Source organism: Electrona antarctica, assembly GCF_951216825.1.
Source record: "Electrona antarctica genome assembly, chromosome: 13".
Lineage (NCBI taxonomy): Eukaryota > Metazoa > Chordata > Actinopteri > Myctophiformes > Myctophidae > Electrona > Electrona antarctica.
The window spans coordinates 51,209,410-51,228,867 of NC_136794.1; the positions used below are offsets into that span (position 1 = coordinate 51,209,410).

At 44.6% G+C, this 19,458-nt stretch overlaps 1 protein-coding gene across 1 annotated transcript; it reads right to left on the bottom strand.

The window, feature by feature from the left end:
* Positions 1 to 3,292: 3,292 nt before the first annotated feature.
* LOC306935234 (saxitoxin and tetrodotoxin-binding protein 1-like) lies at positions 3,293 to 16,826 on the bottom strand. Its single transcript, XM_079518198.1, has 6 exons — positions 16,682 to 16,826; positions 14,464 to 14,606; positions 14,182 to 14,249; positions 13,698 to 13,826; positions 8,241 to 8,336; positions 3,293 to 3,504 (listed from the first exon to the last, which is right to left on the bottom strand). The coding sequence occupies exons 1-6, from the start codon at positions 16,805 to 16,807 to the stop codon at positions 3,425 to 3,427; spliced, it is 642 nt and encodes a 213-aa protein (XP_079374324.1). The 5' UTR covers positions 16,808 to 16,826; the 3' UTR covers positions 3,293 to 3,424.
* Positions 16,827 to 19,458: the final 2,632 nt, after the last annotated feature.

The following is a 19,458-nucleotide window of genomic DNA, read 5'->3' on the forward strand; positions in this document are numbered from 1 at the left end:
TACAAGCTCACAACACATCCAAAAAGCTAGAAATAAGTACACCAAAAAAGTACTTCAACTATAGTGAGTCTAGGCTGCATCTCAGCCTCACAACCAAACAGCTACAAATAATTCAATACAGATTACAGATTATTAACTAATAACTTCACATCACATCACACAAAACAAAACAACAACAGCTTCATCCTGACCAGAACTTGTTGCTGCTTCAGCAATAAATCAAAGTGAAATCACACCTCATTCAAGCAGCTAATTAGCTAAGCTAACAATAACACCTCACCTGAGTCTGATGGAAGGATGTTCTGTTTGCACACAATCTGTGTTTAGATTAGAAGTCTGTCTGGAAGCTTTTTTTCACCATCCTAGTGAAACACTGAATGGCTCTATAGGCTCTAGTCCATGTTATTGTTCATGTCAAGATGTGTTGATTCTGTTTACTAATAAAACTAAAAGCTGAACTTGTAACAAACAAACACACGCAAGCAGTGCTCACAGTGTTTGGGGCGTGTCCGGGTAAATAAAGGGGGCGGCGCGACAAATCAAGTACTTAGGTAGCCCCGCCCCTCCCTCCCAGGAAGCAGAGAGAGAGAGAGATACAGAGAGAGAGACAGAGAGAGAGAGAGATACAGAGAGACAGAGAGAGAGAGAGATACAGAGAGAGAGAGAGAGACAGAGAGAGAGAGAGAGACAGAGAGAGAGAGAGAGAGACAGAGAGAGAGAGAGAGAGAGAGAGAGACAGAGAGAGAGAGACAGACAGAGAGAGAGAGAGAGAGACAGAGAGAGACAGAGAGACAAAGAGAGAGATTGAGAGACAGATACTTTTTTACTGTTTTACACATCGTTATATTTTATAATGTTCTTGTTTTGATCACAAGTCTGTAGGTTTGATTAAATTATGAATGAATGCCACTGATTTACTAGCCTACCATAGGCTAATGTATATATATGTTTTTACCATTATAATAAAAGTATCAATACTGCAACTGTAAAAGTCCAGAATTCAAAATGCACTTGAGTAAAAGTAGGCCGACTAAAGGTTTTGGCATCAAAACGTATTTATTTCTACCAAAAGTCCAAGTACTCATTCATGAACATGTATAAAGTAGCGGGACTGCGACGCTCTATTCAACAATACAATAATATTATAATGAGTACAGCAGGCCAGTCACACTTAATACAGAATGAGAATCATCTTTATTGTCACTTCACAGCTTTACAAGTAAAAAGTGGGTGACATTAATTATTTGTACATAGTTTCCATCGTGTCATTTTCCCAACAAAACACAGACAGGGAATTAAGAGAGGGGAGGGGCAGGGGGGGGAGGGGGGGATAAGGAGATCAATGCAGGAGTAGAAGAAAGTTTGAGCGCCTGATTGTTATTGGTGATAAAATCACAGATCAATTGAACTGATTGTTATTGGTGATAATCACAGATCAATTGAACTGATTGTTATTGGTGATAATCACAGATCAATTGAACTGATTGTTATTGGTGATAATCACAGATCAATTGAACTGATTGTTATTGGTGATAATCACAGATCAATTGAACTGATTGTTTTTGGTGATAATCACAGATCAATTGAACTGATTGTTATTGGTGATAATCACAGATCAATTGAACTGATTGTTATTGGTGATAATCACAGATCAATTGTTTCCATGTTGAAAATTGTCCGTACACGTTCAAACACTTTTTTTCCAACAATAACATCAGTTGTATAAGCTTGTAGATCTGCTATTTCCGCCACTTTGTACATTTTTGGGAAAGTAAAAAAAAAGATGTCAGTGATTTATTTGTATTTTTATGTCATTTGTCAGAAGACAGTGATCTGTCCTGATGTGCAGTTTGTAGGAGTGTAACGATACATTGTAACAGAGATACGATACGTATCACGATGCCTGGTTGACGATACGATACATGGATGTTCATTATGGCGATACGATACGATTCAATGATTTCCAAGCGATACAGTAACTATTTAAAATACACATTATTTTTAAGCTAAGTAATTAAACCCCTCCTTTTTCATTTTTAATTTCGATATACTTCGATTCTTGAAATTAAAATGGATATTTTGACGCGGTTACTATATCGTTATCCCCCCCCCCCCCCCCCAACGAAGCCAAGCCTGGAAGACAATAAACAGAAATACACATCGTAACGTTACAATAACTATCAAAGAAAAAAAACTGAACACAATGAAATGTTAATCACAATTATTTGTGTGACAATGAATGGTCAGCTTCCTGTAAGTGTAATGGTGACAGCCCTAAACGACTGTAGCGTATTGTGTTACATTATAACTACTGGCATCATGTCTGTTAAAGCTTTATATTCGTTGTACGACCGCGTCGCTCCACCAGAATAACCACATGGTGCTTGTTACCCCCTTCTCTTTCTCCCCAATTTACTGGTCCACTTGTTCTTGTGAATTAATAGATTCTGTTGTGAATGTGAGGAGGCCCCACCGGGAGGACGTACTGTTGTATCCTATCTGCCAGTGAGGATCCCCCACCGGGAGGACGTACTGTTGTATCCTATCTGTTAGTGAGGAGCCCCCACCGGGAGGACATACTGTTGTATCCTATAATGACTCACCTGCCAGTGAGGAGCCTCCACCGGGAGGACATACTGTTGTATCCTATACTGAACCACCTGCCAGTGAGGAGCCTCCACCGGGAGGACATACTGGTGTATCCTATACTGACCCACCTGCCAGTGAGGAGCCCCCACCGGGAGGACATACTGTTGTATCCTATATTGACTCACCTGCCAGTGAGGAGCCTCCACCGGGAGGACATACTGTTGTATCCTATACTGACCCACCTGTCAGTGAGGAGCCCCCACCGGGAGGACATACTTTTGTATCCTATACTGAACCACCTGCCAGTGAGGAGCCTCCACCGGGAGGGCATACTGTTGTATCCTATACTGACCCACCTGCCAGTGAGGAGCCTCCACCGGGAGGACATACTGTTGTATCCTATACTGACCCACCTGCCAGTGAGGAGCCCCCACCGGGAGGACATACTGTTGTATCCTGCGGTGGTGGGCAGGTACTTTGACAGATTCCACTGAGCCCCAAACAGAAAAGAAACAACAAAAAAAAACATTGACAACAGTGAAGCCTAATAACGTATAAGTGGCTGTCGGCCATTTTCACGGCGTGCGAAACATGCGATCCAACAAAGTCTAGATGTGGTTGGTTCGGTTCGGGTGATGGAGTACGAACTCTTAATTAAGGATCAAAGTATAGATGTGGTTGGTTCGGTTCGGGGGATGGAGTACCAACTCTTAATTAAGGATCAAAGTATTAATTGTCGCTAAGCGACGTCATGCATGGTGCGAAGGAGGACGGAGGGAGCTGATTGGTCCACGTGTGTTGTTCCAATGAGGGGGGCGTGGTGGGGAGGCGTGGCTTATTGCTCAGTTGGCTCGGTGGGCGTGGCCTCCGGGTTCTCCGCTGGCTTCGCCGGCTCCCGTTCATCCGGACACAAGTCTAAAAAATAACCACATTAAAGGGATTAAAATAACCACATTAAAGGGATTAAAATAAACACATTAAAGGGATTAAAATAAACACATTAAAGGGATTAAAATAAACACATTAAAGGGATTAAAATAAACACATTAAAGGGATTAAAATAAACACATTAAAGAGATTGTGACATACAAATAAAGTTTTTTGTATTTTTCTTTTTTTTAGGTTTTCTGCTCAATTGCACCAAAAAAACCTGAACCTTTAACATTCAGTAAATTTTCTGTGTTTTCAGGCTCAAACAAGTGCTCAGATGTTCAGATGTTTGTGATGTAACAGCCTGCAAATCCCATACATGTCAATGGGATTCGCCAGCAGATGTCACTGTTTTCACTGTTTTGCCTGTTTTCATTGCAGCTCAAAAGGCTTCCAAACCCCAGAGAAAACTCCAGACCACAGAAAATACACTGAATGTTCAAAGTTCAGGTTTTTTGAGGTCATAAAACATAAAAGAAAAACGAAATAAATAAATAAATGAAAATTAATGCTATGAAACCTTTTAAATAAAAATAAATAACAGTGTAACATAAACATACATGCATGTATGTTTTTTTATGTATTCGTCACAAGCATGTTTTCGGTCATACGTGTTTGTGTCGCATTCCTGAGACAATAATGTGATGAGCGGTGGAGTATCCGGTAGGATCATCAAACAGAAACATCAGATTATTTGCAGCGACACAACATATAATCTCATCGTTGTGTGTTAAATCAGTGGTTCATGTCAAGGACCCCCAAATTGACACTAATTAGACCATGGACCCCCATTTGAAGAGATATGCCAGGGACCCCCATAAGATAAGCGGCTGTAGTGTGATTCTCAACCTGTTAAATTTCAAGGACCCCCAGGTTTGACATGCATTAGTCTAGGACCCCCCATTTAATGGCATTTCTATCTCCGGTACCCCCAATGTATATTGTAAAATCTATGTTAATGTAACTCTGAGTGTGTACAAAAGGAACCAAATGGACCCGTTAGGGTCAGACCCATAAAGGAACCAAATGGACCCGTTAGGGTCAGACCCATAAAGGAACCAAATGGACCTGTTAGGGTCAGACCCATAAAGGAACCAAATGGACCCGTTAGGGTCAGACCCATAAAGGAACCAAATGGACCTGTTAGGGTCAGACCCATAAAGGAACCAAATGGACCTGTTAGGGTCAGACCCATAAAGGAACCAAATGGACCCGTTAGGGTCAGACCCATAAAGGAACCAAATGGACCCGTTAGGGTCAGACCCATAAAGGAACCAAATGGACCCGTTAGGGTCAGACCCATAAAGGAACCAAATGGACCTGTTAGGGTCAGACCCATAAAGGAACCAAATGGACCCGTTAGGGTCAGACCCATAAAGGAACCAAATGGACCTGTTAGGGTCAGACCCATAAAGGAACCAAATGGACCTGTTAGGGTCAGACCCATAAAGGAACCAAATGGACCCGTTAGGGTCAGACCCATAAAGGAACCAAATGGACCTGTTAGGGTCAGACCCATAAAGGAACCAAATGGACCTGTTAGGGTCAGACCCATAAAGGAACCAAATGGACCCGTTAGGGTCAGACCCATAAAGGAACCAAATGGACCTGTTAGGGTCAGACCCATAAAGGAACCAAATGGACCTGTTAGGGTCAGACCCATAAAGGAACCAAATGGACCCGTTAGGGTCAGACCCATAAAGGAACCAAATGGACCTGTTAGGGTCAGACCCATAAAGGAACCAAATGGACCTGTTAGGGTCAGAGACCCATAAAGGAACCAAATGGACCTGTTAGGGTCAGACCCATAAAGGAACCAAATGGACCTGTTAGGGTCAGACCCATAAAGGAACCAAATGGACCTGTTAGGGTCAGACCCATAAAGGAACCAAATGGACCTGTTAGGGTCAGACCCATAAAGGAACCAAATGGACCCGTTAGGGTCAGACCCATAAAGGAACCAAATGGACCTGTTAGGGTCAGACCCATAAAGGAACCAAATGGACCCGTTAGGGTCAGACCCATAAAGGAACCAAATGGACCCGTTAGGGTCAGACCCATAAAGGAACCAAATGGACCTGTTAGGGTCAGACCCATAAAGGAACCAAATGGACCCGTTAGGGTCAGACCCATAAAGGAACCAAATGGACCTGTTAGGGTCAGACCCATAAAGGAACCAAATGGACCTGTTAGGGTCAGACCCATAAAGGAACCAAATGGACCTGTTAGGGTCAGACCCATAAAGGAACCAAATGGACCCGTTAGGGTCAGACCCATAAAGGAACCAAATGGACCCGTTAGGGTCAGACCCATAAAGGAACCAAATGGACCTGTTAGGGTCAGACCCATAAAGGAACCAAATGGACCTGTTAGGGTCAGACCCATAAAGGAACCAAATGGACCTGTTAGGGTCAGACCCATAAAGGAACCAAATGGACCTGTTAGGGTCAGACCCATAAAGGAACCAAATGGACCCGTTAGGGTCAGAGACCCATAAAGGAACCAAATGGACCCGTTAGGGTCAGACCCATAAAGGAACCAAATGGACCCGTTAGGGTCAGACCCATAAAGGAACCAAATGGACCCGTTAGGGTCAGACCCATAAAGGAACCAAATGGACCTGTTAGGGTCAGACCCATAAAGGAACCAAATGGACCTGTTAGGGTCAGACCCATAAAGGAACCAAATGGACCCGTTAGGGTCAGACCCATAAAGGAACCAAATGGACCCGTTAGGGTCAGACCCATAAAGGAACCAAATGGACCTGTTAGGGTCAGACCCATAAAGGAACCAAATGGACCTGTTAGGGTCAGACCCATAAAGGAACCAAATGGACCTGTTAGGGTCAGACCCATAAAGGAACCAAATGGACCTGTTAGGGTCAGACCCATAAAGGAACCAAATGGACCCGTTAGGGTCAGACCCATAAAGGAACCAAATGGACCTGTTAGGGTCAGACCCATAAAGGAACCAAATGGACCCGTTAGGGTCAGACCCATAAAGGAACCAAATGGACCCGTTAGGGTCAGACCCATAAAGGAACCAAATGGACCTGTTAGGGTCAGACCCATAAAGGAAGCAAATGGACCCGTTAGGGTCAGACCCATAAAGGAACCAAATGGACCCGTTAGGGTCAGACCCATAAAGGAACCAAATGGACCCGTTAGGGTCAGACCCATAAAGGAACCAAATGGACCTGTTAGGGTCAGACCCATAAAGGAACCAAATGGACCTGTTAGGGTCAGACCCATAAAGGAACCAAATGGACCTGTTAGGGTCAGACCCATAAAGGAACCAAATGGACCTGTTAGGGTCAGACCCATAAAGGAACCAAATGGACCCGTTAGGGTCAGACCCATAAAGGAACCAAATGGACCCGTTAGGGTCAGACCCATAAAGGAACCAAATGGACCCGTTAGGGTCAGACCCATAAAGGAACCAAATGGACCTGTTAGGGTCAGACCCATAAAGGAACCAAATGGACCCGTTAGGGTCAGACCCATAAAGGAACCAAATGGACCCGTTAGGGTCAGACCCATAAAGGAACCAAATGGACCTGTTAGGGTCAGACCCATAAAGGAACCAAATGGACCTGTTAGGGTCAGACCCATAAAGGAACCAAATGGACCCGTTAGGGTCAGACCCATAAAGGAACCAAATGGACCCGTTAGGGTCAGACCCATAAAGGAACCAAATGGACCTGTTAGGGTCAGACCCATAAAGGAACCAAATGGACCTGTTAGGGTCAGACCCATAAAGGAACCAAATGGACCCGTTAGGGTCAGACCCATAAAGGAACCAAATGGACCTGTTAGGGTCAGACCCATAAAGGAACCAAATGGACCTGTTAGGGTCAGACCCATAAAGGAACCAAATGGACCTGTTAGGGTCAGACCCATAAAGGAACCAAATGGACCTGTTAGGGTCAGACCCATAAAGGAACCAAATGGACCTGTTAGGGTCAGACCCATAAAGGAACCAAATGGACCCGTTAGGGTCAGACCCATAAAGGAACCAAATGGACCTGTTAGGGTCAGACCCATAAAGGAACCAAATGGACCTGTTAGGGTCAGACCCATAAAGGAACCAAATGGACCCGTTAGGGTCAGACCCATAAAGGAACCAAATGGACCTGTTAGGGTCAGACCCATAAAGGAACCAAATGGACCCGTTAGGGTCAGACCCATAAAGGAACCAAATGGACCCGTTAGGGTCAGAGACCCATAACGGAATGAACGTTGATGCTTTACAAATCTGATTCTCTGTGAATGAAACGGATCAAGTCTTGTGATTGGTCGAAAAATATAGTATCCGGGGGAAAATACGTTAAACGGAAGTTCCGGTTCTATAGAGTGTTTATTTTATTATTAAAAACTAAAATAATTATACATACAAAAAACAAAATTAAATCTTTAACCTTTATTATAATTATTTTTCAAATTTTGGAAAACACAATGGGATTTTTACTTGAGTCCAATATAAATTGGTCCGTGACCCACAAATGGGTCTACGAGCTATTGTAGATCTGCTATTTTTGGTGACGAGACTTGTGTCAACTGTCAGTGTGTACTAGAGACTGAAAAAGACTTGTATGAATACTACCTGAACCTGAGGTAGTATTTAGTGTAGTTTTAGTGTAGTATTAGTGTAGTATTTAGTGTAGTATTACCTGATCCTCCCAGGTGGTACTCAGGTAGTATTTAGTGTAGTATAAGTATTACCTGATCCTCCCAGGTGGTACTCAGGGTACATCTTCAGACACTCGGCTTGTCTCTTAAACTTCTCCAGCTCAGAGGCGTCCAGTTGGCCAGTACGAGCTGCGGAGACAGGAAGAGAGGAAGACAGGAAGACAGGAAGGAAGAGAGGAAGAAGAAGAAGAAGAAGAAGAAGAAGAAGAAGACGACGTTTGTGTGAGTTGTAGTTGTAGGATTGGCCATTTTCGAGGTGTGTAGAATTTGCATGTCATTGTCGTAACAAATCCCTGTTGTGTGTGTCGCCTCGGACGAAAAGCAGGAGAAAGAACAAAGGATTCGTGTGATGGTGTTCTCAGGACATCAGTATTTATTTGGTAAACACAGATGATCAGGTCGCTACAAAAACAGCATGTAAACAAAGGTACATGCGGGTTGTCTGTCTCTACCAGCCTCCGTGTCCAAAATTAGACTAGATCGATTCAGCCCACAAGAGAAGACGTCCAAGCTCTTATATACACAAGATTTGCTTTGCCCCGAAGTCCCTCCTCTCACCGGGCATGAACACTTCCTGACTTTTAACCAATGAGGTCTGAGTCAGGCTTCCGGTTACAGAGGCGGGCACTCTTAAACAAAGAAGATCTCAACATGGTAATAAACTTTTAACAGAGCAAGAAATACAGTCCTCAAAATACATTTGTTCCCATGGTGAAATGAGAATACAATAAAACCGTAGTTAAACATAACGAAAGTATATAAAACTGAACTGACTATATATTGAGAAATGAATGAACTGTTTAACTCACTACATAAAACTATCATTAAGAATACTCTGTAGTACATTTTAGATTAGTACTAAATGTAATAGTTTTCCTAGCGTTTATCTTTATTCTATAATGACAGAAGAGTGTTTACAAGTCGTTCTAAGAAAGTAAATTCAATATAGAATGTTTTAAGTCAACAAGCATAGGCCCAAACAGGAATATAGATATTAGATGAACATTCTCAGTCAGTCAGTAAAACTAGCAGTCTGTCTCGTTGGCTTCCACTTGTAGGACCATAAAGTCTATTTTGGTTTACTCCCTTCTGTGGGCTTCAAAGAAGCTCAGGACAAAATAATTGCATATACCCTCGTGAGGTGTTAATAGCTCAGACATTGACAATAGCCCCTTTGGTCCCGCTCGTTGAAGTGTAAACATGCTTTACTATGGTAAATAAGAGTGGTTTAGTCTACCGCAGGAGGAAACATTTTGGCATGAAATCCCCACACTTTTGCCTAAGAGAAACCTTTGTAGCTGTCTAATTTTAACATTGTATATTCAAGTAGTTATGGAATATGCTTATATAATTAATAATACACCACATCATCATCACCTGTATTTATAATTATAGTCGCGAGTACAATTGAGGACAAGCCCTCAATTTCAACGTAGCCGAGGTTACAATTGTTGTATACTTATATAGAAGGATGAGGAGACGGAAGACCAGGTAATGGCACTTCACTGTAGCTTCACTGTTTACTCTGAACATAGATTGTACATACAGGGAAGTGCGTGTGTAACACAGCAGGGCATGACGGGAACACACAAGGACAAAAACAGGGCTGTCAATATACAACAACAATACAACACAATACAAATCAAAGTACATCCAGAAGACTTTAGCTTATAAAATCAGGGTAAATTGCAAAGGAACTTTAACAGCCAGTCAATCGAAACAAACACAAACTAAATTAGCTCAATTTGAAACAACAACATGTTTTGGAGCTTTCAGTTGAACTGACCAGAATGATGTCAGGGAGGTCAGTTTTAAAGATGTTTGGAGTTAATTCCAAGATGTTGGGCCGCTGACAGAGAAAGCTGTTTTACCCAGCTCTGTCTGAGCGTGAGGAATCTTGAGGCATGCCCAAATATGGAGTGTTGTGATGTCAGAACAGGCCAGCTCCATATTGTTGACATATGCCCTTACTGGGCTGCATTCAATACACTTGCCTAGTATAGTGTCTGACACCTGACTTGCCCTGTCCAGAGCCCGGGCAGAGGCCTTTTGTGGTGGTTCTGGACAGGGGGTCAGATCAACTCAACACCGGGCACTGCCCTCCCTGTGGGGGTGTGGAACGTGTGTGTCGAATTTGAAGTCGGTGGGACGAACGGTTCTCAAGTTACGTGCATTACAGGGCACTGGACTACTTGGAAATGAATGCCCCAAACAGTAATTATGGCTGTGTCCCTTTTATGCCCATATATGGAGTTATTTGTCAGGCATGCAAACTTGAAGTTTAGCAGCATATACAGTTAATATACGGTAATATACAGGTGTGATGGTACAATTCGGGAGTTTACCGGAGTTTGTTGAAAAGTTTAATGGGAGTTTCCTGTGATATATACATCCGTATTCCATGCTTTTTGCCTCTGGTGGGCTTTACTCAAGATGTTACTAGTGTTAACTTCCCATTTCAGGGAGCCTAATTGGTCTAATTGGTTTGTCAGAGTGAGTCTGTTGAACGGTGTGTGTTGACGTTCTGTTGACATCTTATTGACAGATGGACGGCAGTCCGTCTGACTAACGTAATCGTCCCACGTTATGACATCATCACGCAGACGACATCACAATGTCGTCGTCACAGCCATGTCCTTTAAAATGAAACGTTGACTGCAAAACGTCAGTCAGAAACCTTTGAGCGACGAATCATCTGCCTTGATGTAACTGGTGAAGATTAGCTGTCGACGAATCATCTGCCTTGTAACTGGTGAAGATTAGCTGTCGACGAATCATCTGCCTTGAAGTAACTGGTGAAGATTAGCTGTAGACGAATCATCTGCCTTGAAGTAACTGGTGAAGATTAGCTGTCGACGAATCATCTGCCTTGAAGTAACTGGTGAAGATTAGCTGTCGACGCTGACCTGACTGTCTGCTGTGGAGAACAGAGGATTCCCAGAAGACACCTGGACCGCAACTGTGCTGTCCATCGATTCGCTAGACAACAGCCCATCGGCTCCCTTGATTGGCCAAACCCAACTCATCGGATTTGGCTTCGTGGATTCGTCACACAAACTTTGCGAGTCATCGGTGCCGCTGAACCAATAGAAGCAGTAGAACACACAACATTAGGACTACTTTTACAGAGCAAGACTTAAACTACTCTGTTAGAGATGTTCCGCTGGACGCTGCATCTGACTGTAGGACCACGGCTACACGATAATGCTGCTGCAGCAGTCGGTGACGACGTTTACAGCTTCGGAAAGCTCTGTGACGACGACACGGATCAGCTTGTTGTCCACGTTTTCAACACAGTGTCTTTACGCTCGAGGAAGTTGCCCCCGGTGACACCAGGAAGAGGAGAACGTCAACATGAGGTTCCATCCCCGCGCTGGGGTCACTCAGTCGTGCTGGTTGAAGGTGTCATCTACCTCTGGGGAGGTATGGACACTTCCTCATGTGGGTACTGCAACGTGCTTTATGCATTTGATGTCGACACCCACACATGGTTTAAACCCAGGACGTGTGGGACCGTTCCAAAGGGGAGGTGGTACCACACAGCCTGTGTCTTGGGGAAGGTCATGTTCATCCATGGAGGAATCACCCAAGGGACAACTAATGACATCTACAAGTTGGACACCAGCACAATGGTCTGGTCTTTAATTAACACCAGAGGAACTCCACCTCCTGTTTCAGAACGTCACTCTGCTACCATCATCGGGACAAAGATGTTTGTATTTGGAGGCTATGGGGACTGGGGGGGTCAGCACTACAACACCATCAGAGTGTTTGACATAGTGACCAACCAGTGGGTGAACACACCTTCTACACAGCTTCTACCAGAAGAACACTGGGATCATTCAGCCTTTACATACAATGGAGAGCTGTACATATTTGGTGTCTTTACCAATGATCAGAACTGCAATGATCTGTGGACATTCAACCCAGAGACCTCCTGGAAGAAGGTTGAGCCAAAGGGGAAACACCCACATGGGATGTTTAATATGTGCTGTTGCATGATGGGAGATCGTATCATCCTCTTTGGAGGATTCAGTGATGACCTGTTTATCTTAGACTTCAGTCCTAGCCTCAAGACATTATGTAAGCTAGCAGTTATTCAGTACGGTCTGGATCAGTCTGAACTCCCACACAACATCAGGTGGGAACTGGCAGCAATGACTGGCAACAACTGAACAACTGAATCTTCAACCAGACATAATTCTCACATGTCACCCCCCTTTTCCGCTCCCTCCATTGGCTCCCGGTCGCTGCCCCTCCCCATTCTCCGCTCCCTCCATTGGCTCCCGGTCTCTGCCCCTCTTCCTTCTCCACTCCCTCCATTGCCTCCCGGTCGCTGCCCCTCCCCCTTCTCCGCTCCCTCCATTGGCTCCCAGTCGCTGCCCCTCCCCCTTCTCCGCTCCCTCCATTGGCTCCCAGTCGCTGCCCGAGTACAAAGAAACAAAGGTATGGCACCCTCATATCTTCATAGTCTGATCCAACCCTAACACAATGAGTACCACCTGGTGGACAAAATAGGTAGCACTTGAGTGACACGTGATAGTCGTGATGCTGCCACGACGTGAAGCAATCCACTGTTACGTGCATCCGGTTTCTGACGGTATCTTGGATGCTAAAGTATTAGCGTCAATGCTAGCGAACTAATGCTAAAGTATTAGCGTCAATGCTAGCAAACTAATGCTAAAGTATTAGCGTCAATGCTAGCGAGCTAAAGTGAGGCCCATACTCGCTCCAGGAAACGCCAATGTTCCAATCGTGATCACCGGACAATCAGAAAAGACCTCCGAACATCGGCGATCTGTTCAACACCACGGACAGTGGCGTAGCTTCCGAGAAAAAGAGCGTGCAATGTCTGTGGCTAATACAGAAGGTAATGGAGTTGGTCGTCTGTGGCTAAAACAGAAGCTAATGGAGTTGGTCGTGCAGAAGCAGTGCAGGCGAGGCCCTAGCAACATACCGGAGCGCTTCCAAACAATGAAACACAGCAAGGCTTTCTTATAGCGATATTAACACAAATCCCGCTATAAGCCAGAAGGTGACGAGCCTACCCGTCATTAGCACCTTGCATAATTAATGTATAGCACGAGTATACCCGTCTATAGCATCAAATGTGTTAAAGGCTTTTCACTTTTCTACTGGTCACCACTTTTTTTTTTGCAGACTTGTTTTTATAAGTCGGGGCATGATGATTGGTGACTCATAGTGGAGGCTAACGGACTATGATCAGCTTTTTTTTTACTATGATGACTGAAACTGAGACTAAATATATTGATACATTTCATCAAGAAATAAAAACTAGACTAAAATGTTAGGGTGGTGTCCTCTGACATAATGTAACAGGGTGGTGTCCTCTGACATAATGTAATATACAGTTTATATAATATTATCATATATAACTCACTGAATAGGAACAGGTATAGCGTCCCTTGGTCTCTCCGTCAGGTAACAGGGTGGTGTAACAGGGTGGTGTAACAGGGGGGTGTAACTTACTGAATAGGAACAGGTAGCGTCCCTTGGTCTCTCCGTCAGGTAACAGGGTGGTGTCCTCTGACAGCAGACAGTCTTCACAGGTCTCGTAGTATTTCCCCTCGTGGTACGACGTGTGTCCGTTGATGTTGACTGACATGTGGACGACATCAACATGAATAATATGGTGTTAACATTAATATGATGATGTGGCAGACCTCAGCTCTTCCTTCCTTGGACCTACACGTGGTGGTGGCGTCCACAATGCGGAAGTGCTTTGAATCCCAGAGGCTGCGCAGGGTTTCTGCGCATGCTAAATGCAGGGGCCCGCCTGCAGTTCCCCGCTCTGGGATCAGATATTAACATATATTTACATATATTTACATACATGTAGTATGACTGGAGGATCAGATATTTACATATATTTACATACATGTAGTATGACTGGACGTTCAGATATTTACATATATGCACATATATTTACATATATGTGCATATATTTACATACATGTAGTATGACTGGAGGTTCCAGAGACGCTTCCGTTGGCCACGCCCTGAAGACACTGATCCTCTTTCCTAAAAAAACACACACATATAAAACATTAAAACATTACTGCACAAAATGCTTCCTAAAACACAGACATAATATTTAAGCAGTATTACACAAGAGTGTGCGTGTGCGTGTGCGTGTGCACGTGTGTGTGTGTGTGTGTGTGTGTGTGTGTGTGTGTGTGTGTGTGTGTGTGTGTGTGTGTGTGTGTGTGTGTGTGTGTGTGTGTGCGTGTCTTACAGCCGGTCAGCCCAGTAGATGGTCAGAACTCCCTGGTCTTCGGAGGCAGAAAGCTCCACCCAGGAACTCTTCACGGTGGAGAGGTCGTCCTTCAGCCCGGGCTGGTCCCACGCCCCCACATGGAGCACCCACTTACCATAGATCTGAAAACACCCCAAAAACACACAGCACCCATTTATCATCTGAAAACACCCCAAAACACACCCACTTACCATCTGAAAACACCCCAAAACACACCCATTTACCATCTGAAAACACCCCAAAACACACCCATTTACCATCTGAAAACACCCCAAAACACACCCATTTACCATCTGAAAACACCCCAAAACACACCCACTTACCATCTGAAAACACCCCAAAACACACCCATTTACCATCTGAAAACACCCCAAAACACACCCATTTACCATCTGAAAACACCCCAAAACACACCCACTTACCATCTGAAAACACCCCAAAACAAAGAGAAAAGAGAAAATGTTTGAAAACGATTGGTTGCCTATAATGACATATTCCCAAGACAGGAAAAGTGGTTAATTAATCAATTATTGGTTCCATTAAAACAAAACAAAAAAGCTTCTTTAAATCATAACACATGTGGACGAACAGGCAGCGATTTAGATTCAAGGTTTCATGATTCATTTAGATTCAAGGTTTCATGATTCATTTAGATTCAAGGTTTCATGATTCATTTACATTTAGATGATTCATTTAGATGATTCATTTACATTTAGATTCAAGGTTTCATGATTCATTTACATTTAGATGATTCATTTAGATGATTCATTTACATTTAGATTCAAGGTTTCATGATTCATTTAGATTCAAGGTTTCATGATTCATTTAGATTCAAGGTTTCATGATTCATTTACATTTAGATGATTAATTTAGATGATTCATTTACATTTAGATTCAAGGTTTCATGATTCATTTACATTTAGATGATTCATTTAGATGATTCATTTACATTTAGATTCAAGGTTTCATGATTCATTTACATTTAGATGATTCATTTAGATGATTCATTTACATTTAGATTCAAGGTTTCATGATTCATTTACATTTAGATGATTCATTTAGATGATTCATTTACATTTAGATTCAAGGTTTCATGATTCATTTACATTTAGATGATTCATTTAGATGATTCATTTACATTTAGATTCAAGGTTTCATGATTCATTTACATTTAGATGATTCATTTAGATGATTCATTTACATTTAGATTCAAGGTTTCATGATTCATTTTCATTTGTTTTCATTTTTATTTTAATTACATCCAAAAAACCTGAACTTTGAACATTCAGTGTATTTCCTTTGGTTTGGGGTTTTCTCTGGGGTTTGGAAGCCTTTTGAGCTGCAATGAAAACAGGCAAAACAGTGGAAACAGGGACATCTGCTGGCGAATCCCATTGCCATATATGGGATTTGCAGGCTGTGACATCACAAACAGCAGGGAAATCAGAGCACTTGTTTGAGCCTGAAAACTCCAGACCACAGAAAATCTACTAAAGTTCAGGTTTTTGGGGAGAAATTGAGCTCAGAAAAATTTTTTTTATGTCACAATCCATTTAAATCAGATTCATGTGCTGAAACTATTCAGAGTCAGGGGTGGGGCAACATGCACAATGTAACTGAATGTAACAAAGCAGAAATAGATATAGGTGATCTACAAGCTGATTGGTTGGAATAGCCATCGAGCTTCAAACAAGCATGATAGCCGGCCGAGTGGCTAGGCTAGCAGTTTGCATGGAACGCTAGCGGTAGTTTTGGTTAAATCTGGCATTGAAATAATATGAATTTCTATTGAATATCTTTGGTACAATGGCATTGAGTTATCGTGTTGTTTTTAGGGTAAATGTTGTAGGCTATAATTGCAACACTAAAAACTCAAGGGTGTGTTTTACCGAGATTATTGGCACGACAGCCGCGTTCCGAAAGCATTTAATTGAATCCAAACGAAATTACTGATGTTGCTCTGGAGAGGGAAGTATATGGAGCTCTCCGGTGAAAGTGTTGTTGCCCCCGCGACCCGACTACGGATAAGCGGTTGAAGATGGACGGATGGATTAGGCAAAACATGACACGCATAAACAACAACTCTGGGCCTGTGGCGTCACAGTGTGCGTGCGTGCGTGCGTGCGTGCGTGCGTGCGTGCGTGCGTGCGTGCGTGCATTGTCGTGCAGTATGTGTCATCAGCAGTATAATACTCACAGGACTGTGGCTGTCCAACACCAGAGGTTTGACCAGATCCTTGCAGGAGTCCTCCTCGGCCACGCTGGCACCCAGGGTGGCACCAAGCAGGGTGGCAAGCACCCATACCAGCTGTGCAGCAGCCATGTTGGTCACACACACACACAGAGACAGACAGACAGACAGAAACAGACAGTATGAAGTCACAGAGATGATGCTGCCAGAGCGTACGGAGTCAGACAACTCTCTCTCTCTACGCCACTGAATCTGAGAGGAGAGGTTGTGTAACAAGTGGGCTGGGCTATGACTCAACCACACACACACACTCACACACACACGCACGCACCAACACACGCACGTATGCACGCACGCACACGCCTGGGTGACCAGATCCAACCTGTTCATTTGAGGGACAGGCTAGGGGGCGGGGTTTAGGGGTTAGCAACTTATTACTTGGGAGACAATGAGAGAGCTTTACAACTAACTAACTATTAGGGCATTTTGAACCCTGATGCCTGTCAGTCACAATGTGGGACAGGGTCTCAATTTGAACACTGATGCCTGTCAGTCACAATGTGGGACAGACAGGGTCTCAATGTGAACACTGATGCCTGTCAGCCCCTGTCAGCCCCTGCCTCTCGAACCTTCCCTGTGCGTGCGTGCGTGCGCGCGCGCGCGCGCGCGCGCGCGCGCGCGCGCACGCACGCACGCACGCACGCACGCACGCACGCACGCACGCACGCACGCACGCACGCACGCACGCACGCACGCACGCACGCACGCACGCACGCACGCACAGGGAAGGTTCGAGAGGCAGGGGCTGAAATTCCCTAAAAAGGGCACTTTTGGAAAAACGTATATAGCGAAAAAGGCTGATCTACAAGCTTTTAGATTTCTTTCACTTTCTACACCGCTACGTCTCAGAGTCAGACAGAAAACCAATATTGCACTTTTTGTTTTACTCCACTACAATTATGTGAAAACTATGTAGACTGTAAACTTGTAGATTTGTCTAATTATGCCAAAACATGCATTCTAAAACGGTTAGTCCCAATACTTGATTCTGATTGGCTCGTTACAGTTACGTGACCATTGTAAATTTCACCGATAACCCACACCTTCAATCACTTTATATCATTCGCAGCTGATTCTGCATCTCTGTAGCTGTACTGGGGAAGGTGAGCGCTTGATTGCCTTAAAAACCCATGCCGTGCGGGCGTCTAAGCACCGCCCGGCTCATATATATATATATATTATGACTGTGAATGTGTGGCTCCAGGCGGCCCCGTAAAGACATCAAGCGACTTATTGCTTAATTAACCACTGCATCTTGATCTACAAGCTCACAGCGTGTCACTTTGTGATGCACTGTGAGCTTGTAGATCTGCTATTTTGTGGTTCCACATCGTCTCACCCGAGCAACGGAGAACAAAAAAGATTAAACAAAAAAGCTGGTTAAACTGGGAGAGAGTTCGAGGGGGGGGGGGGGGGGGGGGGGCTCCTTTTAAAGTGGGAGAAAGTAGGAAGGGTGGTATGTGGGGGGGGGGGGGGGGGGGGGGGGGGGGGGGTGGATGAATGGACCAGTGTACCGGGCTCTGCTTTGTAACCACTCTGTGTAGAGAAGAGAAAAGCTATAAAAACCTACTCTTAGAATGTCCGACTGACAGGGTGTCCAGTTCTGGGCAGTCCAGACTCCAGGCCTAGAACACTGGGCAGTAGACAAGGTGGCAGCGCACGCACACACACATACATTCATGCACATGCACGCACACACCCCCCGAGGGGGGTAGAAGAATCCCGGGGCGTAGAAAAAGGAGGACATAAAATTAACGGATTGCGATCAGATCAAAGTCAAAGTCACGTTTTTTTGTCTCAAATATTTACAGCTCTGTCCCAGCAGGAGACACACACACACACACACACACACACACACACACACACACACACACACACACACACACACACACACACACACACACACACACACACACACACACACACACACACACACACACACACACACACACACACACACACGCACGCACAGGGAGAGAGAGAGAACACGATGTTGGAGACAAATGTCCAGCTGTGACCTTTTGACCTCCGCACAGAACAGAACACGATGTGACTCAGTGGTGGGAAAAAAAGTGATTTTGTTTTTACTTAAAGGGACACTTCACCCCTTTTGCAACATGATCTTATTTTAATGATGTTTGAGAAGAAACACTTTCCTGGGGTTTGTATTTGTTATGTAATCCTGGGCGCTACACTCCCTCCGCCAACCTGGGGAGAGCAACAGACTGACCTCATGCTTCCTTCAATGCATGAGGAGTCCAAGCTGCTTCTTGTCACCTGACAGGGGGGGAGTTTCCCTGGTTGGACGTAACGCGTGGAAGGAACACGTTATTCCGACCAGTTCCTTTCCCCTCCATCAGGCGCCCCGGCTGGCCAGGGGGAGGGCAGTTTAGAGACCAGTTCTTTTCCCCTCCATCAGGTGCCCCGGCTGGCCAGGGGGAGGCAGTATAGAGACCAGTTCCTTTCCCCTCCATCAGGTGCCCCGGCTGGCCAGGGGGAGGCAGTATAGAGACCAGTTCCTTTCCCCTCCATCAGGCGCCCCGGCTGGCCAGGGGGAGGCAGTATAGAGACCAGTTCCTTTCCCCTCCATCAGGCGCCCCGGCTGGCCAGGGGGAGGCAGTATAGAGACCAGTTCCTTTCCTCTCCATCAGGCGCCCCGGCTGGCCAGGGGGAGTCAGTTTAGAGACCAGTTCCTTTCCCCTCCATCAGGTGCCCCGGCTGGC